The sequence below is a fragment of the Prunus dulcis genome, chromosome 4 (genome assembly GCF_902201215.1).
Source record: "Prunus dulcis chromosome 4, ALMONDv2, whole genome shotgun sequence".
NCBI lineage: Eukaryota > Viridiplantae > Streptophyta > Magnoliopsida > Rosales > Rosaceae > Prunus > Prunus dulcis.
In genome coordinates this window covers 13,533,640-13,548,664 of record NC_047653.1, presented here as the reverse complement: position 1 = coordinate 13,548,664, position 15,025 = coordinate 13,533,640, and the positions used below count along the sequence as shown (strand labels likewise).

The window sequence follows — 15,025 nt, the reverse complement described above, 5'->3', positions numbered from 1 at the left end:
AGTCATTTGAGGATTTCAGAAACCCCACGCATCCCTTATGCCTACCACATCATTTCCTCTCTCTCTCTCTCTCTCTCTCTCTCTCTCTCTCTCTCTCTTATCAGCTTCTCACCACAAAACCACCTCCACAGCTCCAAATCTCTCTCTCTCTCTCTCTCTCTCTCTCTCTCTTATCAGCTTCTCACCACAAAACCACCTCCACAGCTCCAAATTCCTCTCTCTCTCTCTCTCTCTCTCTCTCTCTCTCTCTATATTGCCTCCAGTTAGCCTCTTACATTGGTTTCTCTTTAGCACCCTCCAATGTCTATCTTAACTCAAGCCAAGTTCCACCCAAGTCTCAAACACCAACTCCACACAAGCCACTCTCCAATCCTCCGCACAGCTGTGCATTGTTCTGCCACCACCACCACCAAGCCCAAGCCCAACCCCAAAAAGCTAGTCCTCGAACCACAGATACGGCGGCTCGAGCCCCCACCCCCCCTCCTCCCGAACCCCACCCGCCCCCAGCTCAACGACCCAAGTTTGCTCTCAACATGGTCTCACCGTGCATGGGTGGCAAGTGGGTGCACAACAGTTCTAGTTTCCTTAGCCAAGTCCATAACTAGTGCAGCCAATTCACACATGTGGGCTGAGCCCATTTTAGCTGGCCTGGTTGGATATGTGCTGGCTGATCTTGGCTCCGGAGTCTACCATTGGGGCATAGATAATTACGGTGGAGCCTCAACTCCAATTTTTGGTGCCCAAATTGAGGCATTTCAAGGGCACCACAAGTGGCCTTGGACAATCACCAGGCGAGAATTTGCCAACAATCTGCACGCCCTTGCTCGTGTTGTGACTTTCATAGTGCTCCCCATAGACCTCGTTTGTGATGATCCAATTGTTAATGGGTTTGTTGCAGTGTGCTCAGGCTCCATTATGTTTAGCCAACAGTTTCATGCTTGGGCGCATGGCACAAAGAGCAGGCTCCCTCCATTGGTGGTGGCATTGCAGGATTTTGGCGTCTTGGTGTCCCGGTCGCAGCATTCAGCGCATCACCGGGAGCCTTACAACAACAATTACTGCATTGTGAGTGGAGTTTGGAATGAGTTCTTGGATAAGCACAAGGTTTTTGAGGCATTGGAGATGATCTTGTTTTTTAAGCAAGGGGTGAGGCCTAGGTCTTGGAGTGAGCCTAGCTCTGAATGGACTGAAGAGACTGAGACCACTTCTAAACTTACAGCCCAATGAACATTCTTTTTTTACTTTTTACTTTTTTACTTTTGAGCTTTCGATTACCTTTTTTTTTTTTTAAAACTTCCTAGAGTTATTTACTCTTTGCATAATGTATATTGTAAAATTTATTTCAAGAGATTAGGTGATATCAGTCTATGTATATGATCATCACCAGCTCTTGAATCAGGTGCTTGAACTTAATATTTCTTTCAAACTACGTAGTTCAATATCATGTACTTAAAACAGAGACAACTTTTGTGTTCCATTTGGTTGCAGATTATCATGTTCTTCTCATATGTTCTTTCGTGAATATAATCATTGCAATCACTCTTCCAGACCGTAATAATTTAGTTTCGACAGATGTTTTGAACTTTTGTAAATTGAGTTAATTAAATCGAATTGGACTGGACACTTTGTTAGCTTGACGAGGGACATGGGTAAAACAACCTCTAGTGACCTGAGACAACAAACTCTTTTGAGGATCTCTATCTCAACTGAAACCAAGTTCCGCCAAAATCCCCAGCACCAAACTCCCACCCTCAGCACAAGTATGATTTGCTCTTTCACAACCAATATCAAGCCCAACGCCGGCGACCTAGTAATCTGAGGCGCCATCCGTACCCAGCTCAATGACCCAAGTTTGCTATCAACATGGTCTCATCGTGCGTGGGTTGCATGTGGCTGCACCATGGTGCTAGTTTCTCTAGCCAAGTCCATAATTGGTGTAGCCAATTCACACATATGGCTCGAACCCATTTTAGCAGGCTTGGTGGGCTATGTGTTGGCTGACCTTGGGTCCGGAATTTACCACTGGGGTATTGACAATTACGGTAGCGCATTAACCCCAATTGTTGGCGCCCAAATTGAGGCATTTCAAGGTTACAACAAGTGGCCATGGACAATAACCAGGCGTCAATTTGCTAACAATTTACATGTTGTGGCTCGTGTTGTGACTTTCATGGTGCTTCCTATAGACGTCGTTTGTGATGATCCAATTGTTCATGGGTTAGTTGCAGTGTGCTCAGGTTCCATTATGTTTTGCCAACAATTTCATGCTTGGGCTCACAGCACGAAGAGCCAGTTGCCGCCAGTAGTCGTGGCACTGCAAGACTTGGGAATCTTGGTATCGCGGTCGCAGCATGCGGCGCACCACTGGAAGCCTTACAACAACAATCACTGCATTGCGAGTGGAGTCTGGAATGGGTTTCTGGATAAGCATAAGGTTTTTGAGGCATTGGAGATGTTATTTTTGAAGCAAGGGGTGCGCCCCAAGTCTTGGAGCGAGCCTACATCTGAATGGACAGAAGAAACTGAGAGTTCCCGAAAGAGATGAGATGATGTCTATATATATATATGATCATAGATGCCAATAAAACAAAAAAGTAGTGTTCAGCTTCATTGCAGAGCATCATGTTTTCCTCCAATATACTTCATCAATAAAACTATTTGTTTCACAGAGAGAAGTAACATGAGTTATTCCCTGCAAATGACTCCTTTATAAGATGAAATACATTGTCCATCAGCAGTCTGTTTGACCAACTAGTATTACAAAAGGAAATCACAGATAAATCAGCCGTCATTCAGTATGCACACAGAACCCTTTTTGAACTCCATTATTATTGAGAAGCCTCATGTTTGTTAGGTGTCAGCTCCTCCTGGAGTCGAGATGGAAGATACACAAGGGAACCAATATCGGCGAATACCATCTTTGTGGCCATCATCAATCATTGCAAGACCCTCCTGAGAAAAGCAAGGGTTTATTGAGCCCCAGCAATTCTAGCATGTATATTTCATAGACTGAAGGGAGAGAGAGGGTACTAGTATGAGTAGTTTAGTAAATGTCGTCAACTTACATCTAGTAAAGTGTCGAAGGCATCAATTGCACGACCAGTGGTCCAAGATAGCCGTCTCTCTACCTCAACAACAGTCACAAATCCTTGAGCCTAAGAGAAGAGAACCGGAACATAAGCTTAAGTAACCCATCTAGATCGTAAACATCAAATAAGTTTGCTCAAATTTATACTCCTGCCAAAGTTAGCAGGAAGATAAAACAAAAATTTGCAACCTGGGCTAGCTCTAAAATTTCATTATGGTCTTTGTTCAACTCAGTTGGAACAGAACGAACAAGCTTTCGCTTTCCAACAGAAATCACCTCAAAACCATTGCCCAATACCTGTAATCAAGCAACAGTTGTTAGTATAATGCATCACTTAGTCAACAATCATAATAATGTGGTACTAACTACTGCAGAGATATAATATGAACTGCTTAAGACAAAGTTTATGAAATGCTTAAGAGTACATAAAGTCGTAATAAATCATAAAATATAGGGTGTCAATAACATGAGATCAAAAGGGACTACTACTACAACTACTCATATACAATGATAACAAAACTTAATCAGCCTTCCAGCAATCACCAGGCTAAAGGCCTAAAAGCACTAGCCATAGTGTTCTGTCCCGTAGCAAAAATGTGGCATGGATTCAAGCCCCTTAGGCCTAGTAACCCGACATTCAGGAGGTGAACCTCTTCTAGTAAGACCAAAGGAGCACAAGATTTATTTTATTCTTTTGGGGCTTGGGGGCTTGGGGGCTTGGGGGCAATCCCTTGTCTAAGGCCTTCCTAATTGAAGTACCTTATACTCACATCAATTTCTGACTGACACTTGTACAAGTAATGGATGGACAGGCTAACCATATTTACCTTCAGTTTACTTATAGCACGCAGGCAATCATCCTCAGACACAGCTTCACGGTCACTCCTTCGCCTCTGACGAAGCAGATTGCAGAGTTCTTGCAGGTTGATCAAACCTCCATTGTGGGGTCTTGTTGCCAAGCAAATGTCAACAATTTGCACCCCTGTCTAACCAATGAGCTCCATTTTAGAATATATATACACACACTCCCATATAAAATGCAGAGACTTTGCCTGCAACAATATATATATATATATATATATATATATAAAGCCAGATATCCTACAAAATATTGGGCACTGAATTTGCAACTTAACAGAGGCCTGGAACATATATATATCTAAACAAGCTTAGCAACAACAATAATAACCGCCAATTTTTGCAGATATGCAAAGAGATGAAGAAGAATTTACCAACCAAGTTCATAATAGAAGTCACCAATCCCCAAGAGCTCTGCCCAGAAACCCTTGTTGGAGGCCAAGGGATCTACTCCAACCTTAGTGCACATGTTATGAAATTGTGATCTGAAAGCAGGGTTCTTGCGAATATCATTCTGTACAATACACATCCACAGTCAACACAAATTGATACCAATAAAAAATTCACATAATTTGCTATTTGAAAATGATTGAAGACAAAATGGGACCTTGTGTTTTCGAGCGAAATCTTCCAACTGGGTTCGAAAAGTGGTAAGCTGTTCCTTCATGAGATCGGTTCTGATCTTGGCAACATTCTCGCCTAACAACCGATATTGGTCCTGCAAAACCAGCATGGCTTGGTTAATTGAATACCAATAATTAGGGGCAGCAATCAATGAAGGAGAAGAATCATCACAAACCCTAGCAGCAGCGGCTGTCTGCAAGCCGCCAATTCCAGGTCGCCTCCTCATTCTTGTTCTTCTTCTGCGACCCACTTCAATGGTCTTCAATGGAGTTGAGGAAAGGGGAAGTACGGAAAGGCAACTAATAAGTTTTCCAAACATCAGTCGCGTTTAAATTGATTTACAGACGGATGATTCTGAACAATCAGAGTGGCGCAGCGGAAGCGTGGTGGGCCCATAACCCACAGGTCCCAGGATCGAAACCTGGCTCTGATAGTTGTTGAGTAGCTTCTCCCACATGTTCAATAAAATATACACATATATTTTCTAATAAATTTTTTAAAATATGGACAAGCCATAAAGCCCTTAATTAGGTGCCTATTAAAACTTAGACCATACGAAAAGAAAGTAATACTTCTAGCTGTTCTAAAGAAAAATATCCGTCTGGGTAATTTTCTATTCAATTTTTTGCTCAACTTGGCTTTCGTTTTTCTTATGCTGTCTTTTCTGGTGAGTTTGGGTTTATCCCTACTATTTTTTTGGTAAACAAAAGTTTAGAGGGAGAGTGGCTACTCTTACCACTAGCTCCAGGGCAGACACCAATCTCGAGCCGGAAGAACTTACGCGTAGCACTCAACTGCTAACTGCCAACTACTACTGGGATAGTATACATATATTATACAATTAGAAGCCCTTGTTTGGGAGAGAAACTCTCATAAAATGGGGATGCCATTTTTTACTATCATCGGCCAATAACACAATTACACGTATGATAACTTTTTCACGTGTTATTATGTTATTGGTCGGATATAACAAAATAGTATTATCCCCATTACAAGAAATTTTTTTTCCTCATTTAAAAACCTCTAAAAAATTCCCATGACATTCGCCAGCTGTACTATAATAGTATGCGAGATATAGACTAATGCAAGTTTCGGCCCATTCATCTCACAAAAATAATAAATAAAAAATTTTCTTTGACCTCTCCAGAAAATAAAAAACCACGTTAAAATCCTGTACCTTTTTGTATAGCTTATGTGGTAATATCTTGCCGTTCTTTCAGTCTATCTAATGTTCTCAAAATATTAATAAATCGATTCGTTATATCAAATTTTCAATCTGCATCTGTCGCTTTTGGCTCAACACGTTGCATTCTGAAACAGATATATTACTACAACTTGGATGGATCTGAGAGCAACAGACGCCATCGCGGGACAACTTACAAACCAGCACATTTTTGCGAAAAAATCTAATGAAGAAAATAGCAAACAATTCTTTTTACGAATTGAAATGCCACTTTGACGGAGGATTTAACAACTGTGCATAAAAAGTGGTAATTAAGTTCTTGTTACGCCAAGACATACGTTCAATACTCTTCTGCTTTCTGCTGCAAAGAACTGTTTGTTCATTTGACCAGCGGGGGGAAGGTTCTTCCACTAAGGAAATATTCCCCCAGATTGCAGAGCAAGGAGCTTTGCATCTCTTTCAATTGTCGTCGGCCCTCCCCTTCTTTACAATAAATAGTTTCCAGCACCTGAGAATGTAATTTAGAGCAAACATAAAATTCACTGTAAGTTGCAAATAATAATCATGCGATCTAAGCATAACTAATCTAACATATATTTGGAGTAATACAGAGAGAAGTGAAACTATGAAAGTAATTGCTGAAACCCAACCTGTTCTTGGTTCTTATTTCCCACTCCTCAGTAAGAACTATCCTACAAAAGAATCCATAAAGCATCCGTCCCCTTCAGTTGAAAGATCAAATAGCCTCAATTCCAGCCAATCAAGTGATCCTTCCTCTCCTCTCATAGAAAATACCTAAGCAAAAACTTTTATAAAACCTTATCTACCCTGTTTGGAAACCGGAAAATGAACATTAACAAATAGGCATGCTACTCAACAACACCAACTAAATTAAGGTTAGTACCAGCCGTGCCCCCTCAATCAACCTCTCTTCCGACCTTTTATTACCACAGGATACCTAAAAGAAAAGCCACAAGGATTACCGCCAGAGGGAAGACCAAAATAGCTTAGCGGCTAGACACCTACTTCCCAAATCTCTAGCTAGAGACCCAAGCCCATCCACATCCACATTGACACCCTCTAACACATTCTTAGACAAGTTAATCCTTAACCCCAACAATAAGCTAAACAATTCAACAATTGATATTGGACAACTGTAAATGGGACTCCTATGGATTTTAGTAGTAGTAGAAGAGGATCCATTTTTTCAGAGCTCATGTGGTGAACTAATAGAGTTACTGCTGCAACAAAGAAAATGGAATACCAACTTAATTTCTCATGTTAATGTGAGTGATAAAAGGGGATTCAAGTGGATCAAATTATAATGATTTTAAGAACATAATAACCAAAACCAAATTACCGTTTGCCCATTAACTAATAAAATCTAACTGATGCAGATGGAAGTACATTGCTTTCCTCCCAGGACTACATTGGAAATGTGAGTCATTATTGCTTATGTCTAACTTAAAGAAAAGAATTGTGGACAGATTAACTCTGTAGAACACTTGCACATGGCTTGACATATACAAAGAGACACAATTGCAATGGTAACTCAGAGGAATTTACTAGAAAACAAAATGAAAATTCACGAAAATTCTCAGATAAATTAAAATCCTCAAAGAAGCTAAAACAAAAAGAGAAACCCACTGCACTTCAACTATATCACATTAAAAAAATATTGCTTTTTTGATGCACAGTGATCTATTAAATAGTGGGACAACATTTAAAAGAAAAAGTAAAAGAAATTTCAATTATCGAAACAAGAAAAAAATGAATAAATTACTACAACTCCAGTGAAAACAGGGGATTTTATGCAACATCTTGATTCTTAAATTTCAGTGTGTGCATGTTGCAAACAATGATGCATTATCCGTAGTTATTTTCAAATATTTGGAATAAAACACAAATAAGTTAATGCAAGTGTGTTAAGAGTGTAACCAAACCTGTTCTTACTTCTTGCTGGCTCCTCAGTAAGAAATAGCATTGGCTTGGCCAAGTAAGACAAGGCTCTCCACAAAAGAATCCATGAAGTGACACATATATCCATCAATTCCAAAATATTTAAACTCTTCCGTCTTAAGATCCACCTTTAGCAGCCGTCGACCACTTCCACACATTTTGAACACTAGTTCACCGCTCCTTGTAAAACAAAATGGCTCCAACATATGGCGTTGCAGGTGTACGGTAAATAATTTAGTCCACGATTCCACCACACCATGCTCTTTCATCACCCAAATGTCGAATTTAGAACAATTTCCCTGTAGTTCTTCACTCTTTAACAAGGCAAGGGACTCCTCGTACCTTAAAACAAAGCAACGCTCTCTTGTCAAACCTTCAGGCATCATTATCTCTCCAAATAATTCACTGCCCATATGAAACCACAAAATGAATTTGTCCTCCCCTACAGTACGGCGTTGAACCCAGTGAAGAGCACCATTGACAAAAGCATGTTTATCTACAGGCCCAAAATTCCCAGGAACAACATTACCATTATTATAAACTCCAAACATGAAATCTTCTGGAACAACAGCAGCACTAAGACTCTTCCAGGAGCCCCTGAGTAACGACCAAATCTCAACCTCACATGGGGTTTTCCCGTACCTATTACTCGTACTTCTCAAAACTTTATAGTCATTGGTACGCGAATCATACCCAAAAGCATAGCTTGCTCTATGCTTACCAGTTTTGCTCAGTGAAACACCACGCCTAGGCAAAGTTACAAACTTTCTAACAGAAGGGTTCCAAATGATTGTTTGGGAACCAACATAGGCAAAGTCAACAGCAAGGCATACGAGCCCATTACAAGCTCCTACCACATGGAAGTCCCGAACTACAACTCTTTCACTTGGGGAGAAAATAGCTTCTTTAATGTAAGGGTAAGGATTTACAAGCTTGGAATGCTCACCGGTTTCAGAGTTATCCCAACGCAAGGAGTAAAGCGCGCTGTTTTCGTTGCCGGCGAAAGCCCTCAGCAGAAGGAGGCCAACGGCTGCGTCCTGGTTGTTGGAATGGATTGTGCGGCGGAGGTGGCTGTGGATGAAGCTAGGGCTTTGAATCAGAGACCTCCATGGCTTGCACACTAAGGTGCATTTGATCAAACACTTGGTGGGCAACCTCTGGAGGATTTCCTGTATGATATCCTTTGGAAAATAGTCAGACATTACTCCTGAATTTGGTCTAATTTTCAGTGGAAGAGTTAGGGGTTGGGGGTTTTACGAGAGAGAGAGAGAGAGAGAGAGAGAGAGAGAGAGGGGTGCTTTCTGATACTGACAGAATGATTGCTTAACATTCTCCTGAGGTTTTGACCTAATTTTCATTTCAATTTAGGAGATTTCCGAGAAAGTACTGGTTGGTGTTTTTGCTCCCTCTAATTTGTCCAATTTCAACAAAATACCCTATAATTTTAAGACGTTACAATCATACTCATGTATCTTGACTTTAGAGCATCTATAAGAAAGTACATCGGCATTTTTATGATCTAGAGTACGTAAATGAGCAGGCAAAATAAATTTACTCTCCACCAAATGAGATAATATTGCATACTTCAAAAATAATAGGTATATTAGATCCCATATTTCTCAATGTACTTTTCATCTCGTAGTAATTTTTTTTCCACCAACTATCCTACTTTCATGAAATAATATAATAAGAATAATGTTACTCTTATCACATTTGTATATCACATTCTCATATCACATGATGTGGCAGATGAGGTGGACAACCACATTAATTAAAAATGTTAACACTTTTAAAAAAATTGTTAATTAAACTTTCTTTATTAAAATACACTTCATTGATTTAATTGATGTGGCATATGATATGGATATGCCACATCATGTGGTATAGAAATGTGGAATAAAAATATGGTAAGTGTAGCATTACTCATATAATAATGGTTGGTGCAATTGCATTGCCTAGGCTATTGCAGTGATCAACTTTTTTCATGATGCAAATGGATAAGCAACATGTCTAGATTGTTGAAGTACATACTTGCCTACTTTATTTGCATACTCTCTTTGAGATGCTCTTGGATTATATATCCAAAAAGGTATGCTCTCGGCCATTCGAGGCGTTGCCTCGCAGTTTGTAACTGAGGACAAAAATTCAAATAGTTATTATTCGGGCTTGAAATTAGGGAGGGTTACGTTCTGCTTCGGCCTAATCCACCCCTCAAACCAAATTTGAACGTAATTAGTTGGATTTCGATTCGATTGGTTATGATTCAGTTTGGGCCTAAGCCCATTTGATTCTTTTTGTTGGGTCATGAAAGGAGGAATTTTGTTGTTTGCTTTTCTTTTTCTTTTATTTTTTTTTTTCTGAATACAAGCGATAGTCTAAACTATAAGGAGGAGGGAGGTTTCTCACACACACACTATACCAAGGTTCCATGTGGTTTCAAGCCTGAGACCACTAATCTGCAAGTCAAGACTCTCTTTCACTGAGCTAGACCCCATTGACTGTGTGGTTTTAAATTTATTACAAATGTCTGCCCATGAATTGCTTATATTGTCTGGACACCATCAAAGTGAAAATGAAGAGATAACAGGTGAAGTCTGAATAATAGTTCTCAAACTCGATGATGTATAATTTCTTCACTAGAGTGAAGTGATGCCAACATGTGAGAGGCATGCGCAGCAATTTTGTAGCCTTCAGTTGTCCAAAATTGTTTTAGGATTAGAGGCTTGAAAATGAGTAAGAGAAACGGGGTCCATTACACCGAAAAAGCTCAGTAGCCATTAGTAACCTCGATATTGTCCCCAACTTAACAATTTACAAAGTCAAGTATCTACTACCAACGCTAATATTATTCATAACTTAGAGCATCTACAATAGATTCCCTAAACCACCTCCTTAGACAAATTTTAGGGAGGATTTGAAAAAATACAACTCCAACCATACTTCCTATCCACCTCCTAAAATAGAGAGACCTCTAAAAACTCCCAAATCGAAGAAGAGCGAAAAGACTCATGGTGGCTCTCTATAATTTAATGTTGTTTTTTTTAATGTATATTTTAAACTTTTAATTAATGGTAACTTTTTTATAAAAAAAATTTATAAAGATGGACCAATTATATTGAATTAAAAAATAATTATAGTATTTATGACTCCCCAAACTAAGGAATATGATTGGAGTTCAAATTGTATAGAGAGCTCCTAAAATAACTTTTTTGTGTTTCTAGCTAAATTTTAATTGAAATATATGGAGCACAATTGTAGATGCTCTTAACCACCTACAATACCTAGTAGCTATATTACCAACACCGGTCCCCATTTCCCAATAGCTACTACTTAGATGTGATATTTAATCACAAAAGATTTCGATATTATTACTAAAACCACTCATTATATAATATATTTATTAAATCAAGTTTTTTATGTGAAACTTTATATTCTTTTAACATTACATCTCACACCTGAGGAATCTGAATTAATCTCTTTTTGGCCCCATTTGGTTCACTGAATGAATTTGAGGGAAATCATTTCCCATGTCATTTCCCAATGAATGGGAAATGGAAGATTCATTTCCCACTTTTGGTAAAGCTGGGAAAGTAATTGGGAGATATCATTTTATTTCCTTTCCCATGTTTGTTTTGAGTAAGAATGGAAAACAAAGTTTGTATAAATTTTCAATTATACCCATATTAAATCAAATAAGAAAAGAATGCATTTAATGATATATTGTAATTCTAAATTGTTAATGGGGACAATATGGTCATGAAAAATGTTTATTTAATATTGGCTCATTTTTCCCAAACTTTCCCATGAGGAGGGAAAACAAAACCCAAATTGTAATGATGACTTCACTGTCCCTCCTACTTTCCCATGGGCCAGGCAACGATTTCCCATATCTGGACTTACCAAACATGAGAAATCAATTGATTTCTCATCCCCAAGTCTCCTTTCCCATGAACCAAACGGGGCCTTTGGGTATCCAATTCACATGCCTTGAGGATGTGTTTATTGCGTATTTGTTCATACAACTTTTTCATTATTAAGTCTTAAGGGTAAATTACTCAAATGGTCCTCAAACTTATACCAAATTTACATTTTGGTCCCTCAATTAAATTATTCGTTCAAATGGTCCATCAACTTTATATTAATAACTCTATTGATCCTACTGTTACATTATGTTAATGTTGTCGTCAAATGTAAGGGTAAAACCGTCCATAACCATCCTATGTTCCCCAAATATGTGATAAAATAGTGATACATAGGTTAAAAGTTTTATTTACCCCCACAAATGTAGCATATATTGCTCACATGACTAAATTTAACAGATAATGTAACGGTAGGACCAAAGTGCCAATTAATAAAGAGTTGGTGGACCATATGAATGAATAATTTAGTTTATAAACCAAAATGTAAATCGGGTACAAATTTAAATATCATTTGAGTAATTTACCCTAAGTCCTAAAGTGCTTTTAATTTGATTGTCCTCATCCCAAAGCTTTTATGTGGAATATGCTTTTGCATGTCACTAAAGCCTCCTTTGTTTTTTGTTTTTTTTTTCTTCTTGATTTGTCATCCTTATTAGATACTCAAACCTATGTCAGAGATATAACCAATGAAATTAATTACGGAGATTCACTATTATACCAAATATAGGAGCTCAAATTATAAAAAGAGAAATGCTAGCAACCTTCTCTCTAACCTTCTCTTTTGGACCTTCTCCCTTCTCTTTATGACAAGTGTCATTTTCCTTACACTTAAAACAATGCCATTAATGCATCACACAATTTAGTTTTTGTTTTCCAAGTTTACCCTTTTAAAATGTATTGACTTTTATATTTCCTTCAATTTATTCAAATTTTGTTATAACTTCTTTACCACATTGTTAAAAAATAACTAATTAAAAAAAACATAAGAAAAACGTCATATTTTTAAAATTTAAAATTAAATTTTTTTTTTCATGACATTGTTATCATCTTTATTTTGTTTTTAACAAAACACACGTTCTCTTTGAAAAAATTAAAATTTAAAAAAAGCTTCAGTTTTTATTTTCTTATTTAATTTTTAACAAGGTGTTAAGAAAGTTATTAAAAAAAAATTAGCTTGTTATTTTAAAAAAATTAATACATTTAATAAGGGTAAACTTGGAAAACAAAAACTAGTTTCTGTGATGCATTAATGACATTGTTTTTAGTGTAAGGAAAGTGACACTTGTCATGAGAAGAAGAGAGAAGGTCCAAAAGAGAAGGTTAGAGAGAAGGTTGCTAGCACTTCCCTTATAAAAATACCATATATAAAATGGACTTTAGAAACACACCCAAAATTCATTTACAACATAACAAAAAGGCTCTTAACTTCTTTTAAATTACAAAACTGCCATTAATTTCTTAAAACAAGTTCAACCCAAAAACTCATAAAAAAATCCAAAACACTCAATAGGGTATTAAAGTCATTTAATAATCAAAATTAAATTCAATAGGATCAGCTGTATATTTTTGGAGTTTTTTTAGGTATGAAATTAAATAGTGTAGAGTTTATTTATAATTTTAATGCTAAGAATAGATATATGACTAAATATCTCAATTAATTAATGTGCTACCAAAACTGTCACTTCAAACTGATAATTTTTTTATTTTCTTCTTTGCCTCCAACCTCGTGTATTGAACACATTGAATGGTCTATGATTATTAATGGTAAGATGGGCTTGGTGCAAAGGATGAAGAAGAAAACTCAAAACTGAACCCGTCAGTCACTTCTGGCATATGCATTCATGTTACGGAATAATTAGGATTTCTGACCAAATTGAAAACTCATATTTGACCGAAAGAATCATGATTTTTAGTTATTTTTTTAGTAGGATACCAAACGAGTAATATATATATCCAGAAGTTCAAAAAACAAAGAAATTACTCGTTTGGTATCCTACTCAAAAAAATAAACTTAAAAATTATGTTTCTTTTTAAAATATGAGTTTTCAAGTACAAATTTTAAGATCTAAAAACTTGTTTGGTATTCAACTTCAAACCTATTTTTCAGATTTTAAAACTTGTTCCAATTAATTATTATTTTTAATTAAATAAAAAAGGAAAAGCACAAAAGCAACTCAGGACCTCTCCTTCTAACTCTCTTTATGTGATGAACTAAAGAATTTTATTTTATTTTATTCCTTTAATTAGATATAAAAAGCCTCTCTGCACGCGCTTTCGCGTTTGCAAGAAGCTTTTTTTAAATTTTAAAATTAAAAAAAATAATGGGTAGTTGTGTTCCATAAAAATAGGGCCTATTATCTAATTTTGTTTATAATATGAAAATAAATGTAAATTTACCATATTATCCTCATTTAATTAATAATTTTAATTCTTAATATTTGAATTAACCAATGGTATTTTCTGGTATTTTGAATGTTTCACTATTCTCTGCCTTTTGCTTTATATATACTAGCCTCCCTGCACGCGCTTTCGCGCCTGCAAGAGGCTTTTTTTAAAAAAAATTTAAATTTATTTTAGAATTAAAAAAGATAATGGGTAGTTGTGTTCCCTAAAAATAGGATCCATTATCTGCTTTTTCTTTTTCTTTTCTTTTTTTAAATATGAAAAAATGTGAATTTACTGTATTATCCTCATTTAATTAATAATTTGAATTCTTAATGTTTGCATTAACCAAGGGTATTTTCTGGTATTTTGAATGTTTCACCATTCTCTGCCTTTTGCTTTATATATATAGATATATACTAGCCTCTTTGCACGCACTTCGCGCCTGCGAGAGGTTTTTTTATAAAATTTTTTAATTTATTTTAAAAATTAAAAAAGATAATGGGTGGTTGTGTTCCATAAATATAGGTTGAATTATTTGATTTTTCTTTTAATTTTAAATTTTTTAATATGAAAAAGTGTGAATTACCATATTAACCAAGGACATTTTCTGGTATTTTGAATGTTTCACCATTCTCTGCCTTTTACTTTATATATATATATATATATTATGAAATATATACCTTAAAAAAGTAAGCGTGGAGCAATCCCAACAGTGAAGAATCATGAACTCAGGTTTAACCAAAAAAAAAAAAAGAAAAAAAAAGGGGTTGCAAAGGACGCCGTCGTCGACGAGATCTGGGCCGAAGTTGCAGCATAATGACCTTATTAAAAATTCTTGATGGCGAGCACTGAATAGTTTAGTCCACGACTCCTCGACACCATACTCTTTCATCACCCATATGTCATAAGAAAAAGGATGGTATACGCTTGCAGAATCCCATGTAAGCGAGGAAAAGGATGGTCCACGACTCCTCGACACCATACTCCTCGACTCCTTTTTTTTATTTT

The 15,025-nt window shown here is 36.8% G+C and overlaps 4 protein-coding genes and 1 non-coding gene across 8 annotated transcripts; 3 read left to right on the top strand and 2 right to left on the bottom strand.

Annotated features, from left to right (window-relative positions):
* The first annotated feature begins 263 nt into the window (after nt 1–263).
* LOC117624771 (fatty acid desaturase 4, chloroplastic-like) lies at nt 264–1,453 on the top strand. Its single transcript, XM_034356215.1, has one exon. The coding sequence runs from the start codon at nt 301–303 to the stop codon at nt 1,225–1,227; it is 927 nt and encodes a 308-aa protein (XP_034212106.1). The 5' UTR covers nt 264–300; the 3' UTR covers nt 1,228–1,453.
* LOC117625430 (fatty acid desaturase 4, chloroplastic-like) lies at nt 1,322–2,545 on the top strand. The gene is made up of 2 exons (XM_034356982.1): nt 1,322–1,330; nt 1,838–2,545. The coding sequence occupies exons 1-2, from the start codon at nt 1,322–1,324 to the stop codon at nt 2,543–2,545; spliced, it is 717 nt and encodes a 238-aa protein (XP_034212873.1).
* LOC117624770 (vacuolar protein sorting-associated protein 22 homolog 1) lies at nt 2,539–4,889 on the bottom strand. The gene is made up of 7 exons (XM_034356214.1): nt 4,746–4,889; nt 4,554–4,664; nt 4,325–4,460; nt 3,916–4,070; nt 3,278–3,385; nt 3,066–3,155; nt 2,539–2,952 (listed from the first exon to the last, which is right to left on the bottom strand). Exons 1-7 carry the CDS (start codon nt 4,887–4,889, stop codon nt 2,851–2,853), a joined length of 846 nt encoding a protein of 281 aa, XP_034212105.1. The 3' UTR covers nt 2,539–2,850.
* Nucleotides 4,890–4,931: 42 nt separating this feature from the next.
* TRNAM-CAU lies at nt 4,932–5,003 on the top strand. Its single transcript has one exon. It is a non-coding gene; the product is annotated as a tRNA-Met (tRNA).
* Nucleotides 5,004–5,801: 798 nt separating this feature from the next.
* On the bottom strand, nt 5,802–9,134 carry LOC117624769 (F-box protein CPR1-like). 4 transcript variants are annotated; one of them, XR_004585370.1, is made up of 3 exons: nt 7,697–9,134; nt 6,404–6,991; nt 5,802–6,261 (listed from the first exon to the last, which is right to left on the bottom strand). XR_004585370.1 is itself a non-coding variant. In XM_034356213.1 (2 exons), the coding sequence occupies exon 1, from the start codon at nt 8,912–8,914 to the stop codon at nt 7,721–7,723; it is 1,194 nt and encodes a 397-aa protein (XP_034212104.1). In that variant the 5' UTR covers nt 8,915–9,134; the 3' UTR covers nt 5,802–6,261; nt 7,707–7,720. The 4 variants fall into 4 exon arrangements, 2 of the variants coding, with proteins under 2 accessions (XP_034212104.1, XP_034212103.1); XR_004585371.1 differs by having other exon boundaries at nt 6,404–6,548; XM_034356213.1 differs by lacking the exon at nt 6,404–6,991 and having other exon boundaries at nt 7,707–9,134.
* Between the last annotated feature and the right edge of the window lie 5,891 nt (nt 9,135–15,025).

Bases quoted from the DNA above. Each gene is read 5' to 3' on its own strand.
- LOC117624771 (XM_034356215.1), top strand. From the start codon at position 301: ATGTCTATCTTAACTCAAGCCAAGTTCCACCCAAGTCTCAAACACCAA.
- LOC117624770 (XM_034356214.1), bottom strand. From the start codon at position 4,889: ATGTTTGGAAAACTTATTAGTTGCCTTTCCGTACTTCCCCTTTCCTCA. The intron at 4,665-4,745 runs GTTTGTGATGAT...CTGGTTTTGCAG, and splicing joins AGACAGCCGCTGCTGCTAGG to GACCAATATCGGTTGTTAGG. The intron at 2,953-3,065 runs GTAAGTTGACGA...TGCTTTTCTCAG, and splicing joins CCTTCGACACTTTACTAGAT to GAGGGTCTTGCAATGATTGA.
- LOC117624769 (XM_034356213.1), bottom strand. From the start codon at position 8,914: ATGTCTGACTATTTTCCAAAGGATATCATACAGGAAATCCTCCAGAGG.